This window comes from Pyrgilauda ruficollis, unplaced genomic scaffold (assembly GCF_017590135.1).
Source record: "Pyrgilauda ruficollis isolate IOZ18807 unplaced genomic scaffold, ASM1759013v1 scaffold93, whole genome shotgun sequence".
Classification (NCBI taxonomy): Eukaryota; Metazoa; Chordata; class Aves; order Passeriformes; family Passeridae; genus Pyrgilauda; species Pyrgilauda ruficollis.
Genome location: NW_024531377.1, coordinates 2,604,705 through 2,623,414, shown reverse-complemented (window position 1 = coordinate 2,623,414; position 18,710 = coordinate 2,604,705). Strand labels below are relative to the sequence as shown.

Here is an 18,710-nt window from a genome sequence, read left to right as displayed (position 1 = left end):
CTGCCCAGCCACAAAACTTAACTTCACACCCCTCTGTCAACTTTAGTTTAAATGAGCTAACAAGTTCAGAAGTTGCGGAGTGACACACAGACTATATGCGTGTACGTATCTTGTTTTCACTGGAAAACAGATTGGGGCTAGTAGGGGAAGCAAACTTGCAAGGTAGGTTTACAGCACGCATGGATTAAATTTGCCTCAGCTCCAGAAGTATTGACCCAGCTTAACCCAATCTAAAATGGAGCTGCCACAGTCCTACCACACCCACAGGCGTTCAGTGTTATCCCTTCCCTTGTAGCAGCACTCGTGCCAAAAATCAACCTGGGGAAAAAAAAAAGGCAGTTAGCATTTGGTGCAGGCAGCTCGGAGCCAGCTCCCTGCCTTGTCACATGGACACCGCCAGCACGGAACAGCAGCGCGCAGCACCGTGGCAGATGCAGCTGGGTACTTATCAGCACACAGGAGCCGACCCTAAGAGCACTTAATTCTGGACATGCAGCTCAGAACCTCATTAGTACTACAGCCAATGATGTGCTGGTTTTACAGAGGCACATATGCACTAATGGAGTTATTATTTTGAGAAGAACAGAAACAAGAAAAAAAATATTCATATGATAGCTTTGAGGTTGACAATTTCAGCTGGATTCTGGACAAGATCTTTTGGTCTTTTAAAATAAGTGTATAACCTTGTATCCTTCCCAGCAAAACTAGCCAAACCTATACAATCAAGGAAGAAAAAAACAGCACTATAAGCAAACATGGGAATATTTAATCATAAACATTACCGAGTCCAGACTTCCTTTTGGGTAGACCTTTGTCCTAAAGAAAATAAAAGGACACATCTATTCTGTATCATTCATGCAGAATCACAAAATCACTGAATAAACCACTGGTAACCCCACTGGTGACTGGGGAGAGATCAGGAGGGAGAAGGTAGAACAGAAGTGGCATAGTGTAGCCAGAGTGGCTAAGTTAGATGGAGGGAGGCATGAACAGCAGAGCATAAGGCAAAACATCTTGGGAAGTGTATCCTGATGACATCTTATCTTGGCTGAACTACACAGTGAGTCTGGGGGAGAAAACATTTTTATCCGCATTCATTTATGATCTCCCTTCCCCACTAATCAGAACACAGGTACACAGGTATTGTTCATCAATGCATATTATAGACAGCATGGTTATATCTTCATTAGATTTGTTCCTACTACACACATAAAATGAAAATCACTTCAGTATAAAGAACAGCTTTGTATGATTTTTAAATTCTTATAAGGAGCCTTTGAGGAAGGATTTTTAGAAAGGCATTTTTTCCCAGTGATCTGTTTATTAACAATAGGCATCATAACTTGATTTTTACCCAGCAGTGAACATGTAACAGCTGTTACTCAGTTGTAAAACACTGTCTACTTACGCAGCATTAAATAATAAATACAGCTCAAGACCTAGTACATGTTTTACTAAGCAATCTAATGATATGAAACAAGAAGTTCCAAAGATTAACCGTGAGCTGTATTATCAACTCTGTCCCATGATTTTGTGCCTATAAGTACAGAGCTATAATATTAAGGAGAAAAGAAATTAACAGTAACAAAAAAAAATTTTTGTTCAGTCACAGCTGCACTCACAGTATCCAGTAAAAGGTTTTTTTTTTTTTTTACAAATTTAAATCTCAGTTCAATAGAAACCCTTTCCTAATAACTTATACTGATTCTTTTGTACAGCCTTTTTTAGGATGACCTACATTGCTTGGGAATAAAGGTGAAAGAAGTCAACACTGATTTGCATGGTATAGTCTAACCCCAGCATATTGGCTTTTAATTTAGTAGCATTATTCATCAGCCTTTACTGCAATAGCCCTGCACAAAGCGATCAAAGTCACAGGTAAAACTGAATTACCTTCCGGATATAGTGGATCAGACCTTGCAAATCCTGAGATAGAATAGAAACTGCACTAGAGACACCCCAAATGCAGATGGAACACTAATGACAAAAAAAACCTTAATACTGTTGATACATTTTTGGGCAAGTGAGACCTAGCAGAACTGACCTTCAAAAATGCAAAGAAAGAACTAGCAGTGATCCACATGGAACAGTAATTTCCACAAACCACGGAATCTGATTTTGTTATAATTTCATCACCACTGAGTGGTCAACCATGTGAACCAGAAGAACAATGTGAAAAAAAAAAAAAATTAGGTGAGTCCAGAGTTCCAGAAATGTCAGAGTAATACAAATACACTGCAGCCTCACATTTTAATAGAGAAAGTTTCTGCCTGTATCTTTACCAAATTACTAACATATGAACAGTGGCAGTTTAATGTAAAACTGAATAATCACTGCATTTAATCCATAAGCACATCATTCTGGATGCCTTTTATAAGTTGTATTTTCATCTGTTTAAAAGGCAAAGTAAGCCATGGGGTTGAAAAAATGCCCATATTCTGCATATGGAACATCAATGATGAAAATCCTCAGTGCATGTCTTTGAGAGGAAGTTCTTTTTTTGTTGTTGTTTTGCTTTATTTTCTGTGTTGTTGTTTTTCTTTTGAATGTCAGTATACCAGAGAAGTCATTTTAATAATATAATTACTGAAGATTTTGGAAGGTTTACACAAGACCCATAATTGGGCATAAGACATCACATCCTCTGGTTATATACACAGCAATCTGGTCTGGGTAACATTCTTTGCTCTGACCAATGTGTGCGAGGGGGGGCGGGGGAAGGAAGGGGAGGGAGGGGAGGGAGAGGAATGGAGAATTAAAAATACTTCCTCAGATTAAATTTTCTTGACTTCATTTACTTAAAATGTTCTGATTGCATAAAATGCACTAAAATATTTATCGCGACGCACTCCGTAGTTAAAATACCTTGTTCTCAATGCGATATCCTAGATATTCAAACAAAAGAAATTCAGCTGACAATGAAGCCTTTTTTTTTTTTTTTTAATTTTAAAAAGGCATTTGTACACCTAAGACCGCACCACGGATCAGTCTTCTTTATCATGCCGGAGTTGTGACAGGTAATGCATAAAAAATTAAAATCCAATCCACCAGATAAGACATGCAAAATGTCTCCTCCAATCCCACCCCCATCTCGCCTTAAAAAAAAAAAAAAAAAAAAAAAAAAAGCAGCCCAGCCACCACCAGCCCTGCACATTCGGAGCACACGCACAGTGGCACCCCCAGAGCCACCACTGGGGCGACAGCGACAGGCCCGAGGGGCCGCCACCCTCGAGCCCCCCCGCACCCTGCTCCGGGCTCCATGAGGGGCGAATCCCACCTCGCCGCTTTCTCATGCCCTCACACAATGGTGCTTTCCCCCACTAGCTCCCAATTGTCAACATTTTCACGCTAGGCCCCGGCCGGGCAGGGCCGGGGTGCGGGCGGCCCGAGCCCCCGCTCCGCTCCGGGGCCGCGGGGGCGGCGTGGCCGGGGGGGATCCATGGCCGATGGGCCGCGGCCCCCCCGCCAGCGCTGGAGCCCGAGCCCGAACTGCGCAGCAGGCGCGGCGCAGCGGGCCCGGCCCCGCGGAGCCTCGGCCAGACCCGGGGCCGCCGCCCCCGGACACCATTTCGGGGAAGGTGCCGCCGCAAGTGGCCCGACACCATCGCCTCCCCCCGCCCCGCAGCCCCCCGGGCGCTCTCCCCCCGCGGCCCTCGGGGGCCCGGCCGGCCGCTCCCCGCGGGGAGACAGCGCTGATCCCGGGGGGCGATCGCGGCTCGCCAGCTCGCGGTCCCCGGGGACGGGGCGGGGGCTCGGGGGGGTGTCCTGTCCCGAGGGGCCGCGGGCGATCGGCTCCCCCCTCCCCGGCCGGGGAAGGGGCCGAGCCCCCGCCTCCCCCCGAGCCGGGGCAGAGCCTGAGCCAAACAAAGCGCGGCCTGAGCGGGAGCCAAGGGTGAAGCAGCCTGGGCTTTTCCTGCCGGTCCCTGCGCAGGGCGGGCCCCGAGCCCGGCTTACCCCGATCCCCGGCGGCGGCGGCGGCGTTGTTCCTCTCCTGCTGCTGCTGCTGCACCGGGCGCGGCCTGGACACTCGCCTGGGTCTCCTGTTGGCGGCTCGGACCGAGTTCATTTGCCGGCTCGTGTGGGCGGCGGGAGGGGAGGGGGGGAATCCTCCGGCAACCGGTGCCTCGGCGGGGACGGGGGCGCTCGGAGGGAGCCCCGGGGCGGCCGCCTCGCAGGCGCGGGCAGCAGGGAAGGGCGGGGAGGAAATCTCCGGGCGCGGGTCCCGCCGCCGCTGCCGGCTTGTTCGAAGGCAAAGGAGCCGCCGGCTCTCTCAGCGCTGCTGTGGGGGACGATGGCGCCGCGCCCCCCCGTCCCGGCCCCCGGCGATCCCGCGGTCCTGCCCGGCTCAGGCCCGTCGCTGCTCCGTGGCAGGAGGAGCCATTGACACCGCCAGGGACGCGCTCGCGAGCGGGCGGCCGTTGGGCGGCCGTGTTCCGCCAATCAGCGCGCCCCACACAAACGGCCGGCGCCGGCGCGACCAATCCGCGCTGCCGTACTATCGGTGCGCGGCTTGGGGAGGGGCGGGCGGGCGGCACGGCGCGGGGTGGGGCGCCGCGGTGCCTATAAAAGGCCGGGGCCGCGCGTGTGGGGCGGCAATGGCGGCGCTCGGGCCCGGCTGTGCTGGCGCCGGCGTCCGTGAGGAAGCGGCGCGGGAGCCGGGCCCGGGGTAGCCCGGAAGCCGCGGGGCCCGCCGGCAGCACACGGGCAGCGGAGGGGTCCGGCAGGCTCCCCTCAGGCCGTGTGTGATGAAGGAGAGAGGGCGGGCGTCTGGCGGCGGTGCCTTGTTGTTGTGCCGTGCGCCTTGGTAACCCTGCCTGGGCTGGGATTAGCCGTGCTGTGGGTGCCGGCTCGTTTCGGCTTCCTGACTGGTTGTTAACCATTTTTTCCCTCTGGATTTGTGTATGTTCCTTGGCCGGTGTGCCCACTCGTGTTTGTGCTGCCTTTTGCTAATACAATGATAATGCTCTTTTAGTTTGGGCTTAATAAAAGTGTACGAGGCTTTCCTCCTTTATTATGTTTGTTGTGTTGGTACACAGCTGATGGCCTCAGAGCAGGGAAAAGAAGTAAGCGAAGCTAGCTGTGGTGTTTTTCCTTTTCAGGAGTCCCTTAATAAAATGGATGGCATAACCCAAGCAGTGAGAAAGAGATCATCTCTTTGTGGGGTTTCTCAGGAATCTGCTTCTAATGCTGTGAAGGTGGGTTTGTGTGGAGTCCTACTTAAACTAAGCTCTGGGAGCTTCTGGAACCAGGGCCCTTGTCTATGCCTGAAAAGCAAAAGAGTGTTATCTGGTATAAAATGTAAATAAATGATGGTAATTAAAAACACATTAGGTAGGAGCTTGTTTGAAGCTGACAAATGAAGGTATAGTATAGGTAAAGGAAGTGACAGCTTTTTAAAAGAAAAACAGCTTTAAAAACACTTATACTTGTGATTCTAAAGGAAATGACAGTGAAATTCTAATTCTCAGTTCATATTAGACCAAATATAAATGTATGAGAAATCTCAGTAGTTGTTAAGGAACACTTTTTAGGCTTAATATTTTGTTGCCCTAAAGAATAACTGGAGAAACAGTAGAAAACATTTTTCCATGTCCAACTTCCCTGATATTAGGAGAAGACATAATGAAGGTAAGCTCCTGTGAGAAGAACTTTGTAGGGAAAAATAATATAAACATCAGTCTGCTCGGGGCCAGTTTCTGTCATAGTGATTGTTGGGCTACTGTGCTGAACATTCTGTAGAGCTACATGTAAATATCATTAAAGTATTTTTTATTTTTGGTAGTAGTGTTGTGAAACTCTGTTTTAACTCTTGAATGGGAAAAATAATCCTACCCAAGTATTGTGCTGAACTTACTGTGTCATGGTTAAGGATTTTTCTCCCCTCACTGGAAACTTCTAATCTTTAAACTGGAGTGTTTCAACTGTTTGAATCCATTTCTGTTCACCTCTTCCAGCTGTGCTCTCTTCACCAAGCAAATGAGTTCTTGGTGTCACAAGATTACCTGAAATTGATCAGTGGAGGTATACTCCAATTTTTTAGTACTCTGAATCTTTGAAAGCTTGTTCAAGGATGGATGACAAGCTGATTTTCACATAGAGCTTTCAAGAATCTAAAGGTTCTGATGCTAGAATAAAACTTTCTTTAATTGAAGCAAACTCTAAACTTCCTTAAGAAGTCTTGCACTAGTCTGAAACTGAATGGTCTCTTGGCCTACAAAAACACTTTCTATAATTATCTCTTTAAGGTCCAGGGTGTTCTCTCACTGACAACCAAAATACATCGAGGGCAATCTATAGAATTTGTGCAGAAGTTTGGGATAAATGTTCTGAGTTGATACAATAAAAACCTCATACTGAATTATACAGACTTTATTCAGTTACTCAATAAATTACTGGTGCAGAAAAAGTGGTTCCTGTAAGTACTCGGTGTTTGCTTACAAGGCATGGAGTAAAGAAATACTTGCAGTGTTCTTGCCTGACGTTCTTGGCTGTACTTTAGAAGGCCAAACAGTAGAAAGCCTGAAAACTCATCAAAACATTATTGACTAAATCTCTGTATCTCTTCTCATAGCTGTTACATGTATCCTGTCTGGGATTTGGTTGTAATTTCAGGTTTGTTTGTCAGTCTTTAAAATGTTCTACTTAGCCATCTTCTGTCTCCCTTGCTGCTGTAAAGCCTCTGAGAAGGAAAACACCATTCTGTGATGGAAATGGCACTGAAGGCCCAAATTAATAATTTGGGCTTCATTGTGTTGACCGCTGTGGAGGTGCTTTAAGCCATCCTGTATGATGTGCTAATAAGCCATTCCTGAATGTGGGTGTGATTTATACTGGCAAGATAATTTTGCCTTTGTCAAGACAGCTTTTTCTTTATTTAAATTGGGAAGAGAGGGGATGGGAAGTGGAGCTAAACTGTACAGTGATCTTTTTGCATAATTGTTGACAATAGAAATGCTTGCTGGGCTGGTTATGTTGGCCACAAATCACCTTTTGGTGACCCTTGAACAGCCTCACATTATGAACAGAAAGGTGTAAGACCTGGGTGAAGAGCTTGCTTGGAGCATTTATAGCATAAGCAATTTGGACAGAGTTGTCAAGTGCTAGCTCATCATATTCAGACCATCTTCTAAGCTGCACTGAACTTCAAATGAGTGTGTATTTAAATGTTAATGATAACTGGTTCTCTGTTTCTTAAAGAGTTGGCTGCTGCTTTGAAGAGATCACCTTCCTTCCTGCATGAAGGAAGAGATGCCACAGAGTGCTTAGTGATAACAGTAACTTGTTAATTATGTGTTAACATAGAACAGTTAGAGATGAGGCAGCTTCATAGAGATGTAGTGCAAGTTGTCACGAAGGGGTTCCCTCTTTGTGAGGTTGATGCGCAGAGACAGAAGAGCAACTTTGAGTCTGCTGACTTTCTCTAAAGTGAAGAAAGTTAAAACAACTTAAATATCAAGATAGTGAATCAGTATTTCTTTTCTAGAATCTCAGAGTATTGCTGTGAGATTAGAGGTGGTGGGGTTATGGAATAAGCAGGATTAGGAAATTACTACAGGACAGTGCAAAGTGGTAACTCAACAAGGCTCATTGAGGCCAGGGTGATATGCAGGAATCACCACTATTTTATTCTGTTTAATGTATATGTCTACTAGCAACTTGAAAAGCCTTGCTTCAGAGCCTATTAGAAATGCTTTGCATGTGGGACAGATTCATTTAAGTTGTCATGATCCATCCTTACCCTGAAGATGTGGGTATTGTTTTAACAGTTGATCAAAACAAATCTAGGATAACAGATATCTGTCAATGAATCTGTGATCTGTGAATTACTTCTAAGGGGTTCACAAAATGTAAGGAAGAACAGCCTTCGACTTGTATATGATGGCTTAAAGCTCTACTTCAAAATTATTATTATTGAAAATTGGAAAAAAAAAACAAACCAACAACCCCCCCACTGAATTGATGGCTTTTAGTTAAGTAACAAATGGACAGTGTTCTCCCTAGCTTTTGCTTCCTAATATTTGTGAGAGTACAAGAAATATTTTGAGAATATGGTTGTAGTTAATTATGCAAAGCCCACCACAGAGTCTTTACCTACAACTTGTGGATTTGAACAAGAAATACAAGGAGTCTTTTTTTTTTTATTGTACTTTTTAATCGATTCAAGTGGTTTTGCAAAGGAACCACATGTCTCTCCCTCTCTGTATGGATGAAAGTGAAGCAGAAAGGGCTGAAATGACTTGTCCAAGAGCATTAACAGGGCTATGAACAGAACCCAGGGTACAGGAGTCCTTACCTAAGGCTTTCTCCATGGTGTCATGTTACTGCTTTTAGAAGTATAAGAATTTTGTCTATTATTTTGAACCATCTCATATGCTGCTAATATGTCCCTGGACTAAAAATACTGCATTGAAGATTTGGGACTGACCCAGTGTGAATTTCTGACTTGTAGCTCTTTAAACTTAGAGGGATGTTTCTCCTGAGGTTGGAATATGTGAGCCTTTCAGAAATAGCTAATGATACCTGGAACTGGTTGAACATGCTTGCTGTGCAGCTCAAAAATTCCAAATGTCATTTTGTTGCAATGTGTTTGACCCTCAGTTCCTCTTAATTGTGTTTTACAGCCCATCTCATGCAGCTAGAATCTTCCCACTCTTGCAGAAAGACTCTTAAATCTCTCCTTTTATCTGGATTCCATGTCTCCTGAAATCCAGCTTGATGTTAGCTGACCTTCCTGGGTTGCCTTCTGGGTGAATGTCTGTGGCTGGGATGTTTTCTGTTGCTATACCAACCTGGTTTCTGCACTAAAAATAAAGACCTCAGGGTGGGGAATGTGTGTTGTTTCCTATAAGCTCACATGACTGTTGCAACATGTTTATCTAACATGTTAATTCTAATTCTTCCCTAACAAAAACTCTCTGGAAGCATGAGTAGTGCTTCAGTTCTCGTTAATTTTTTAATTTTTTTTTTTTTTAATAAAAGTAACTTCTAAAAAAAGTCCCGGAGGGATTGTGTCTGAGTTTTAAAGCATTATTAGCTGTCTTGGTAGCAATTTCATGGCTAGATAAATATCTACACAGCTGCCTTCTGGGTTTTTTGGGAGTATGTTCAGTGGAGGGAGAGAGAGTGGGAGTATGGAACTGTTTCAAGTATCCATACTATATTTTCAGCCCATTTTTCTTGACAGTACCCAATGAAATCCCCAAACTTGGTCCTCTGGATTGTACTGAGTTCAGGTGTTTCAGATAGTCTGAACTGATACAAGGCTTCATTTTTAAAATGAATTAAAATAGTTTGGGGATAAATCACATAATTTTATGGGTGATGAAGTATTATTTTGACTTGGTGGGTCTAGTTCACTCAAGGTTTGCTTCTTGCTGCTCATTTTCAGACATGTATGTACAGAGATCAAGTATGGGCTTCACTCACTTTTTATTCCTTGGAGCCTACTTTTGTTTTGCACATTGCATCAGCAGTATGTCCATATGCTGAGTTCTGTCTTTAGAGCTGGGGTTTTCTGCCCCCCAAATAAGGTTGGTGTGGGTGTTATTTATATTGCCTTGGAGAGGATGCAGCCTGAAGAGATCTTTCAACATAATGAATTGAGTCAGGTCCCAAATGAGAAGTGTTTATAAGAAGTACATCCAATACTCCCAACTGGAAAAATCAATCATTTAATACCAGGAGGCTGGAGTTATATGACGGCCTGGCTCCAGATTCAGACCTAGGAAAGGAAAAGAATGGCTTCTCTATGAAATATTTTGCTGGTTTAAGGGGTGGTTCTTCCCTAAAAATATCTCAGTGGCATTCTGAGCTCCTCATTTTTACAAAGTACTTAAGTTCCCTGAAGCTGATCTATCACAGCCTAGAGGGACAGGAGCAGTTAGGGACACTTTGCTTCACCTTTGTTATGAACAGCTAATATGAAACAAGTATGAGGAATCTCAGCCTTCGTTTTCAATGTGTCAAACAGTTGGCAGCATTGTAGAACATCCAAAGTTGGGGTGCTTAAATGGGATTTGATATCTCCATACAGAAAGGGGTCAGCAGTGAGAAGTGATGCTGCTTTTAGTCCTGAAGGCAAGAAGACAAAAGTGGTCTCACCATCAGCACATGAATACAGCTGCCTTCACTTCAAATCTGGAGAGCAGGTGGGTGTGGGTTTTATTGGTACTGACAGTTTTAACCCCAACAGCAACTGTTGTTGTTAACTGGTGGGAACAAGTTCTTCATGGTAAAAAGAGAGAGATTACAATTTTTCACTTTGCTGCCTGGTAGACAGATGCCATTTTAAATGTCCTGCTCCAAAGCTGTATCCTTTTCTACCATAAGAGTTCTCTCAGTATAGAAAGATTGGACCCGCCCAGGAAAAAAGAGTGTGTAGCATATTGTGTACATGTGTCTTGGCAGCTTGCTCCTCTAGTTGGAGCAGGTAGAAGAGAGGAAATTAGGTCCTTTTGCTCCATCTTGCTGCCTCAGGTGGACCTCTTGGTTGGGGTCTATCTGATAAGTGGGGGTAAGGTCTAATTATTCTTATGACCAAGAGATTTCATAAAAAAGCATTTTTGGATGCCCTGAAGAGTGTTTTGCAGTTGGGGTCCAAATTGCTGTTGCCCTTAAGAAGCAGTACTGATCTTTACAGTCACATTTTTGCTGCCCCTACCCTGTACCCTGTTCTGTCAACCAGCATTTCTGCAGCAGCACAGGTAGGCAGGTCAAGGAGGTAAAATGACTGCAAACTAATCTAGCTGAAGGCACGGCTGTATTACAGACATGTGCAACGGTAGTGCAGAAAAGTGGTGGGAAAGGATGGCCCTTCCATGAAGGAAGCTTGCAGCCAGACTGGTTCACTGTGATCCTGGAAGCATGCCTTTAGTATTTCCCTGGGCCTGTGAAAGTTATTCCTGATTAGATCAGTTTTATTGGAATGCTCTCAGCCATGGCTGTGCTGCTGTGGGAGCTCTCTGGGCTGCTGCTGGAGCCCCACATTCTGCTCGGTGGTTGAGCTGTGCATCCAGGCAGGTGGCAGCACGTACTTCAGAGGTGACCAACTCGGGAGCACACAGCGAGTAGAGACTTTAAGCTACATGACTTTAAGCAGTTAATTTCTCTCTGTTGCCACGTGGTGGTGATGTTGGTTGTTGCCTTCAAGGAGCTTTGGACTTGTGCTGCTGAGGGCACGTGACAGATAAGTTGGCAAGGAATGTCTTACAGGCCAGTACCGATAGGTGACTTTCTCCAGTGCTGCATGGTTTGTGCAGTTATCCACATGGTGGTGATATGTTTGCTTCCATTTATCCTCCATTTTCCATGTACACATTCCCACGCCTCAGCAGGGTCAGCTAATCAACAACAGGAGATGTTTTCCTAGGAATAACTGACAAAATATAATAGATTTCAAGAGTAACATGCTGCAGGTATCCCCTTTTGAGTCTACTCAGTTGTCATAGGTTATTCCAGATCTAGGTTTTCCTATCCATCTTTATCACATGAAAGGCTTGCTTGTGATCTTTTTGATTCCCCAATTACCCTGTTTCCATGGTAAATCCCTAACGTGTCAGGTTCTTATCATTGTCTTATTTTATGCTGATAAGCAGGCACAGAGGATAGATCATCCATTCAGAAGAATGGGTGTGTTTATTTAGTGTTTATAAATGAGATCAATGGCACTGTAAAATCCTCTCCACCAACTCTTGGTGATGAGCTTGAGTGTGATCTAGGCCTTAATATAATTTATATAGTATATGTAAATGTACAGTCACTGTAAGGACAGCTTACAGAACAACTGATTTAAATATGTTAAATAAAATCTGGTTCTCTTCCACTTGGCTGTGTCCAGTACTACAAACTCAGATTTACTGAGTCACTGAGTTCCCAAGTCTTAAATCTTGTTGCTTAAGTTTTTATGGTTTTTACACAGCAAATCAGAAAAGAAAAATGGGAAATCAAGATTATCATATATTTTCAAGTCTCAGCTAAGATGAGAAGAAAAACTTCAGTAAGGCTAGTGTAATATTCTAGAGAATTTTCCTTTTAGGAATTAGATAAAGGGAAGTGATGTCTCTATGCTGTTTTATGGAAACATTACTTACTGTCATTCTGAGTTCATGTTCAGCGTCAGTGTAGAGAAGCTGTTACTCTAGAAGTTTATAAATGTTTAACCTTTATTGTTTGTTTTGTAATCTTCATTTCTTAATAGCTGATCCTTGTATTTGTTTTTTATCAAACTGGTCATCTTATTACTGTGTGTGATTAAATGAATGACTTTGTCTAGTAAGCTTGGCAAAACCAGGCATATTTTGATGCAAGTTGGGTTTTTTTCAGATTTACAGCTGTGTAGGTGGCATTTCTTCTGCGAAAGAAGAACAACTATTAATTACTCCACACTTTGGGTGTGGAGTAATTAATAGTTGTTCACAACAAAAAATGCAGCCAGGCTTTTTTTTTTTTTTTTTTTTTTTTTTTTTTTTAATGAGGCAGAAACAAACTGAGAAGAAGGAAAAGCATCAAATAAAATTTTCGCTCTCTATGCTTGGTTCCAACATGACATTAGGTGCAGTAGTCAGTGTTGGGCAGTACTGGGCTGTGGCTGCTCAGTGCTGGAATTTGGCATAGCTCTGAACATGTTTGGGTGGAAAGGGGAGGTCCAGCTCTCACAATCCCAGAGTTTCCACAGCCTGCGTGAGCATCTTGAGAGGTGACTGGTTCTGTTGCACCACACTCTGTTGTGTGCAGGGTTTCCACACTCAGCCTGTGAGGTGTGGAAAAAGAAGGTGGCAGTCCAATCTATGAGTCAATTTTTGGAGGTGTGGAAGAGCAGTCAGTGAAGGAACATAAAAAGGTGAAGATTGGGGAATGGAATGTTTGGCGTTGGTTTTAATTAGAAACATCCTGTTCATCACTCATATGTGAGATAAAAAGGGAAGAATATCCATTACTACAGTACACTGACAGAGGAAATATCTGTATTATAGTGAGCAATTCTAATTGAGCTGCCAAGTGTAATGGAGTTGAAATACAGACCCTATTCCAACAATATTTCCTTTATTATAGTGTATGAGTGAGAGTCAACTGGCATTGTATTTATTCCTAATCTTTCTGCAACTGATGACTTTTGTCTAAAATCCAAAGTACTTCAGTACTAACTCAGTATTAAACTTAGCAATTACCTCTGTCAGCTAAAGGATGAATAAAGCTCAGGAAACAAACCTTTCTTTCATAAAACCCAAGGCTTCTTGTACCTGTCCCCTCACAAAGGTACAAAGATGGCACTGGTACCCTGACCTAGAAGAGCGACTGTGTAAATCAGAGCAGGAAGCTGATACTTGCAAAGCTCAGAGCTGAAGGTTCTTTTGGTTTTCGGGGGGAGCTTTGTTCTTTCCGAGGAGGAACCAAGCACTGAAGTGCTCTGCTCACGCTCTCCTAGGCGTGGTGCTGTGACTCGCTGAGAGAGGTATGTGCTGCCCGTGACTGCAGCTCATCACCTGGAGTGACCTCTCCCTGCCAGCACTGCAAACCTGCTGCACTGAGACTGTTACTCCAAGTGGTGCTGGAAATTAGATTAAAATCTGCTGCTCCTGGATTTGGGTAATTAGCTGGCAGTACCTTTAAAATACTTTTTTAGAGCATTTGGACAATGATGTGAAACATGCACCATTTTCAAGGCTTAAAGCTTACTAAATTAAGTGAAACAATCTGAGACCCTTCCACATGTCAAAGGGAAAAGTTTAAGAGGTTTAAATTCAGGGTGTTCTACATTATAAAACTTAACAAATCTCAATATAAATGGGTACAAGTAGTCCTTCCACCCTCCAGCTGATACAAAAGACTTTCCTCACTTTCTATGAATGGATCTATGTAGACTGCAGCTTCCTCTGAACCAAATATTTTTCACTTCTGATTAAAAAGCATGTGAAGAGATGTTGCAAAGTCAATACTTTGAATTACTGTAAAGCTGTGACATGTCATACTTCAAAATAGTGGTACAGAAAACTCCTAATTTTTAAAATTTTTCTAAAATACACAGAAAGACATTGTTGACATTATTCCGTTCAGGTCATCAAATTGTTACAAGCTATTGAACTACAATGTAAGACATAAATTTTAGAAGAATGAAAAGTGCAGGAAGTTTGAATGATGCATTACCATAAATTTACTCATCTTTTATATAATGCCTTCTTGAGGTGCTGACATTTTCAGTACATTAATTGTTCATAATGAATACTCTTGCATAAAACATTCAAAGGTAATTTTCTGAGGCCAAAGAATGACTAAAAAGTTATTCACTAGAGAGCAATCAATAATCTGTATCCAAAAGAACACTGGTGGAATGTGAAAAAAACTGATGTTACAGGTAGAGGAGTTTGCATATATAAAAGAATCTGCCCTTTTTACAGGTTTGATGCCCTAAAACAGAAGCCATAGATTGGTGTGGACTGGTGCAGAGGCAAAATCATTATGTTCTAGTCATGTTTTATTGAAGGCAAGGAAAAAACCAGCTTTGAGCAAAATATCCATATCTCTTGTGGCAGAAATCCAAGAGGTAGCCACTTCTGCTGCAGGTAATATATGATTGCTTTTGTGCTGTATACTTCAGGATGGATAATAACAATCAGTGAAAATATGTTTAAAGGATATACTGAAAATATCAGGGAAATAAATTAATTGATCTATCAGGCTTCTTCCAGGCAATAGATTTTAAACAACTTGTCAAATATTTCTTGGCTGTTACACCCTTGCATAAGAGCTTTCCCTGGTTCATAAAGAAAATTAATGTGAAATCAATAATGGTATTTAAAAATTCACCAAACACTTCCCATCCAGTGAAAGTCTCACTTTCAGAGTGCCACTAATGCAACAGGCAGAGTGGAAAAACCACACAGACTTGACCTTAGTGGTTAAAACAGAAGCCAGTGCAGATGGAAAGTGCAGTGAAGAGATGCTTTCAGAAGCAACCAGGAGGATCTGCTTCCCCACAGAACAAACCTCTAAACAGAGCCACTTGTGAGCATCAGCTTGCAAAAGTCTTGTTTGAAGATGCAGTCAAGATGCTGCTCTGACTTCCTGCTAGAAGATACAAAGTGGCCTGAACAGCAAGGAAAAAAAAAAGTCATGTAAGGGTGAAAACCACAACAGAAGAACTGTAAAATAAGTTTCCTGTAGTATCATACAACTCTATGAGGTGCCCAATTTCAGACAACAAAGAGGGAACATTTGCTACTTCAGGTTGCTTCATTCTACTCTTGCAAAAAACTTGGGATCATTTTTGAATTGAGAAGAAACAAGGCATAAATTACATTTGTGTTTTGGTTTATAATTTTTAATAAAAGCACAAAGAGGAGTAATTCAGTACATGGTGGTTTTGTGGCCATATCTGCATTTAGGCTATTTTTCTGGTGAAGCAGGTACATTGTGTTACCATTTATGTAAATTAGTACAATTGTAATTACCCACTGTTGCCACATTTGATCTGTGAAAATAAATAGGATTTGTCAGTATCCCCTCTTCTTCGCCTTCCTCCCCTAAGTGATTCAGAACTGTTTTGCAGCCTCTTACACAGGGTTGTTCAGCAAGGGCAGAAGGTGAAGAGCAAGCCTGGGCACTTTGGGGGTGGTGGTGTCTCTCCTGGAAGGCTGATGTACTGAGCTGCTGCAGCCAAGAGCAAATTCCAGAGCTTGCTCAGTTTTGTCATCTCCAGGCATCCATGCCCACGGTCTCTCAGTGATATTCACAAAAATTTAAAAATATACTGCTTTATTGCTTGTGGTGGTATCTAGTTTTGGGGGTTCACATGCCTCATACCTCCCCAAGCTTTTTTATCTGACAGAGTTAAAAATTTGTTTTTCTTTTTAGGTTAGAATTCAGATTCAGATGGAAGCACTTGACTCCCAAAGCTGCGTCCTCAACCAGCAGCTAGGAGATGCATGACAGAATTGGCAGAATTGCACTGCTCTAAGCACTTTTGGAGACATATGCTGCTTTTCCCACTCCTGGAAGCAGTCCCACAGATGTCTCATGATTACTCACTTGAGTCATGGTTGCAGAGTTGACTTTTTGGTGGTTTGGATTCCCAGATTCCAACACCGCACGTTTAACAGAAGAGCAAATTCCCACTGCAGACCTGCCTGGTTGCAAACAGACAAGATGCATTTAACCAAAACCCAATACTTTGAACACAAACTAAGCCACCTCACGCCTTGGAATGCTGTTGGGTGAAAATGAGGCATTTTCCAGGAGAAAGAGACACCAAGCACTCGCTTGCTCGGTGTCGGAACCCAGGACATCCCTCTGGGTTCCCTGAATGACCCGAGCCCCTGGCAGGAAGCCAAAGACACTTGGGATTTCCATCTTAACCCACGGAGCAAATTACCAACCTTGTGTGAAGAATTACAAGTCACAAAAGTTTAAGTAGCATAATAGTAGTTGTCACAGGGTGAAAGGTGGAATTTTGGGATTTTTAGAACGGGGGCTTGGAGTCCCAAGATGGAGGAATTTGCGCGTTCCCTGTCCTTCTTCTTTCTCCTTCCTAACCTCCATGTTCTGGGTGATGCTGGCACATTTAGATTGGTTTAGAGTAGAGACAGACGGTCTAACATAGGTGATAGGAAAATAATGTACACGTCGTTTTTAGTATAAAAAGGCAACATCAGCCCAGAGTAGAGACAGACGGTCTAACAGAAAATAATGGTAAATAAAGTACACGTCGTTTTTAGTATAAAAAGACAACATCAGCCCAGAGGTGGGTAGCGTGCCCTTGACAGACCTGCAGATCAGGCCTCTGCGGATCTGAGGGAAAATACTTTAGACAACAGGTAATAAACAACCTTGTGAACCAGAGCCGAAGAATCCCGGCTCTTTCTTCGGCCGTCGGGCTGGGAAAAAGGGACTCTAGAGGGGCCCATCCCGGGGACAGCAGGGCCCCCGCGGGCTCGGAGCGGGGGCGGTGTCGCCGCCTGGGGACACTTCCGCGGCCCGGGCAGCAGGTGGCGCTGGCCGCGGCTCCCGCCGCTCCGCCGGGCCGCGCTTGCTCGGGAGAGGCGGCAGAGCCGGGGTCAGCCACAGAGCTGGACAGCCACAAAGCTGGACAGCAGCAGCGCTGGCCCGCTTGGGCCCGAGCGAATTTCTGGGGCGAAATGGCTGCGGGGAGTCCGGGTGTTGTTTTCTTGGCCGAGCGGGGCATCGCCTGTGTGCCGCTGCTGGGCGGCTCTTCGCCCGGCTTCGTGTGCTCCGTGGGAAACGTGGGAGCGCTGCGCCCGTGCCTGGCGCTGTTCTGCTTTAGTGTCTAGGGTACCAACAGAATAATGGCTTTTTACCTCGCCCCCAGGTGTGCTCTTGCTGTTAAATGGATTATTATTACATGCTGCACCATGGACAAATGTTAGACAAGCTGAGAAAACTTTAATTTGCTTTGTCTTCTAAAAATTCCATCAGTTTGGTTTTTTGGATTGGTTTGGGTTTGGGTTTTTTTGTTTTGCTTTGTTTTTTTTTCTTTTATTTATTTATTTATTTATTTTTAATTTTATTTTTAACGGAAAAGAAAAAAAAAATCTGTCCATTACACTCCTTTACAGAGTTTGGAATATTACGTATACCCTGCAAACAGAGATTTAAAGATTCATTGGATACTAGAGATGGTACAAAAATAATAAACATTTCTCAGTGCTTTCTCTAAATTTTCCGCAAAACTTCTCGAACATTTGAATCGGCTGACTCTAAGGCGGTTCAGTTTTCAGGCAAGGAAAGTTGTTTTCTTTTTCCTGGCTGGTGGTGTTTTTACAAGAAGTGAGGACAAGATCAGGCAGATGGAAGGGGAAAAAAGTGTGAAGGAGTTGTAAGATCAAAATCTTTAAAACTGCATTATTGGTTTGAAAAAATGAAGACATTAGTTGTGTAGCTTCTGAGTCTAAATTACAGAATGTTTTGAAAATGCCATTTTAGTTTTTAAAATTGCTGCATTTATTCAGAGACTGCTGAGAATGAAGAGTATTGATAAGCTCTACTAAGCATTTTCATATGGAATCTATTTTCAGCCACATACCAGAAAATGTCTTTGTTATTTTTTTGAATGAGACCCTAATCTCGGAATGACTTTTCATTTATCAGAGCCTTTTAAGTCTGCTATTGTGTTTCCAGTCAGATCCTTTCCACTCACTTCTTTTTTCCTGTGTCAGCCTCTTACAAACTTGCCATAGGGCAAAGTTCGCAGTTATTTTCCACAGGCACAAGGATTTCCCCTCTCAGGGGTGCACTTGGGCTTTATGCAGTGGAAGCCAAGCACAAATTAATGCCAGCTCTAATAGTTTGTGATAAAGTTTCTTGTGGTATATCATACTTAATAGCAAACCCAACATTTTGTGATTTAACTTGTTAGCAATTCCAAGGCTTTTGTTTCTTATGCTGTTTAGTCAGATGAAATGGCTTAGTGGTTTTTTGCATCACCAGCATTGGCATTTGTGTCTGTTGGTGTTCTTATTTAGCATTGTGTTCATTCCCACTTCTACTATAATTTAGTAATGTTCAAATACCACTTTCTAGAAAAAAAAAAAAAAAAAGTAAGTTCTGGCATCTGCAGTTGAGAAGTTGGAAAACGTGTGTGGTGTATGCCAAAAAAACCCCAAAGAAATAATTAACTCCTCTTAAAATTTCATTATTTTTCTGTTTTGGGTTTTTTTTTTTTTTTTGTTTTTTTTTTTTTTTTTTTTTTTTTTTTTTTT

The 18,710-nt window shown here is 43.2% G+C and overlaps 1 protein-coding gene and 1 long non-coding RNA gene across 3 annotated transcripts in view; one reads left to right on the top strand and one right to left on the bottom strand.

Annotated features, from left to right (window-relative positions):
• The window catches only part of FBXO11 (F-box protein 11), a 70,855-nt gene extending 66,389 nt beyond the window's left edge, over nt 1–4,466 (bottom strand). For both annotated transcript variants that reach the window (XM_041489430.1, XM_041489431.1), the window contains exon 1: nt 3,955–4,466. In XM_041489430.1, the coding sequence (XP_041345364.1) occupies nt 3,955–4,066 (112 nt within the window). In that variant the 5' untranslated portion in view covers nt 4,067–4,466. The remainder of the gene's footprint in view (nt 1–3,954) is intronic.
• A 64-nt stretch (nt 4,467–4,530) lies between these two features.
• LOC121365332 lies at nt 4,531–8,929 on the top strand. Its single transcript, XR_005956986.1, has 3 exons — nt 4,531–4,899; nt 5,100–5,195; nt 8,622–8,929. It is a non-coding gene; the product is annotated as an uncharacterized LOC121365332 (long non-coding RNA).
• Nucleotides 8,930–18,710: the final 9,781 nt, after the last annotated feature.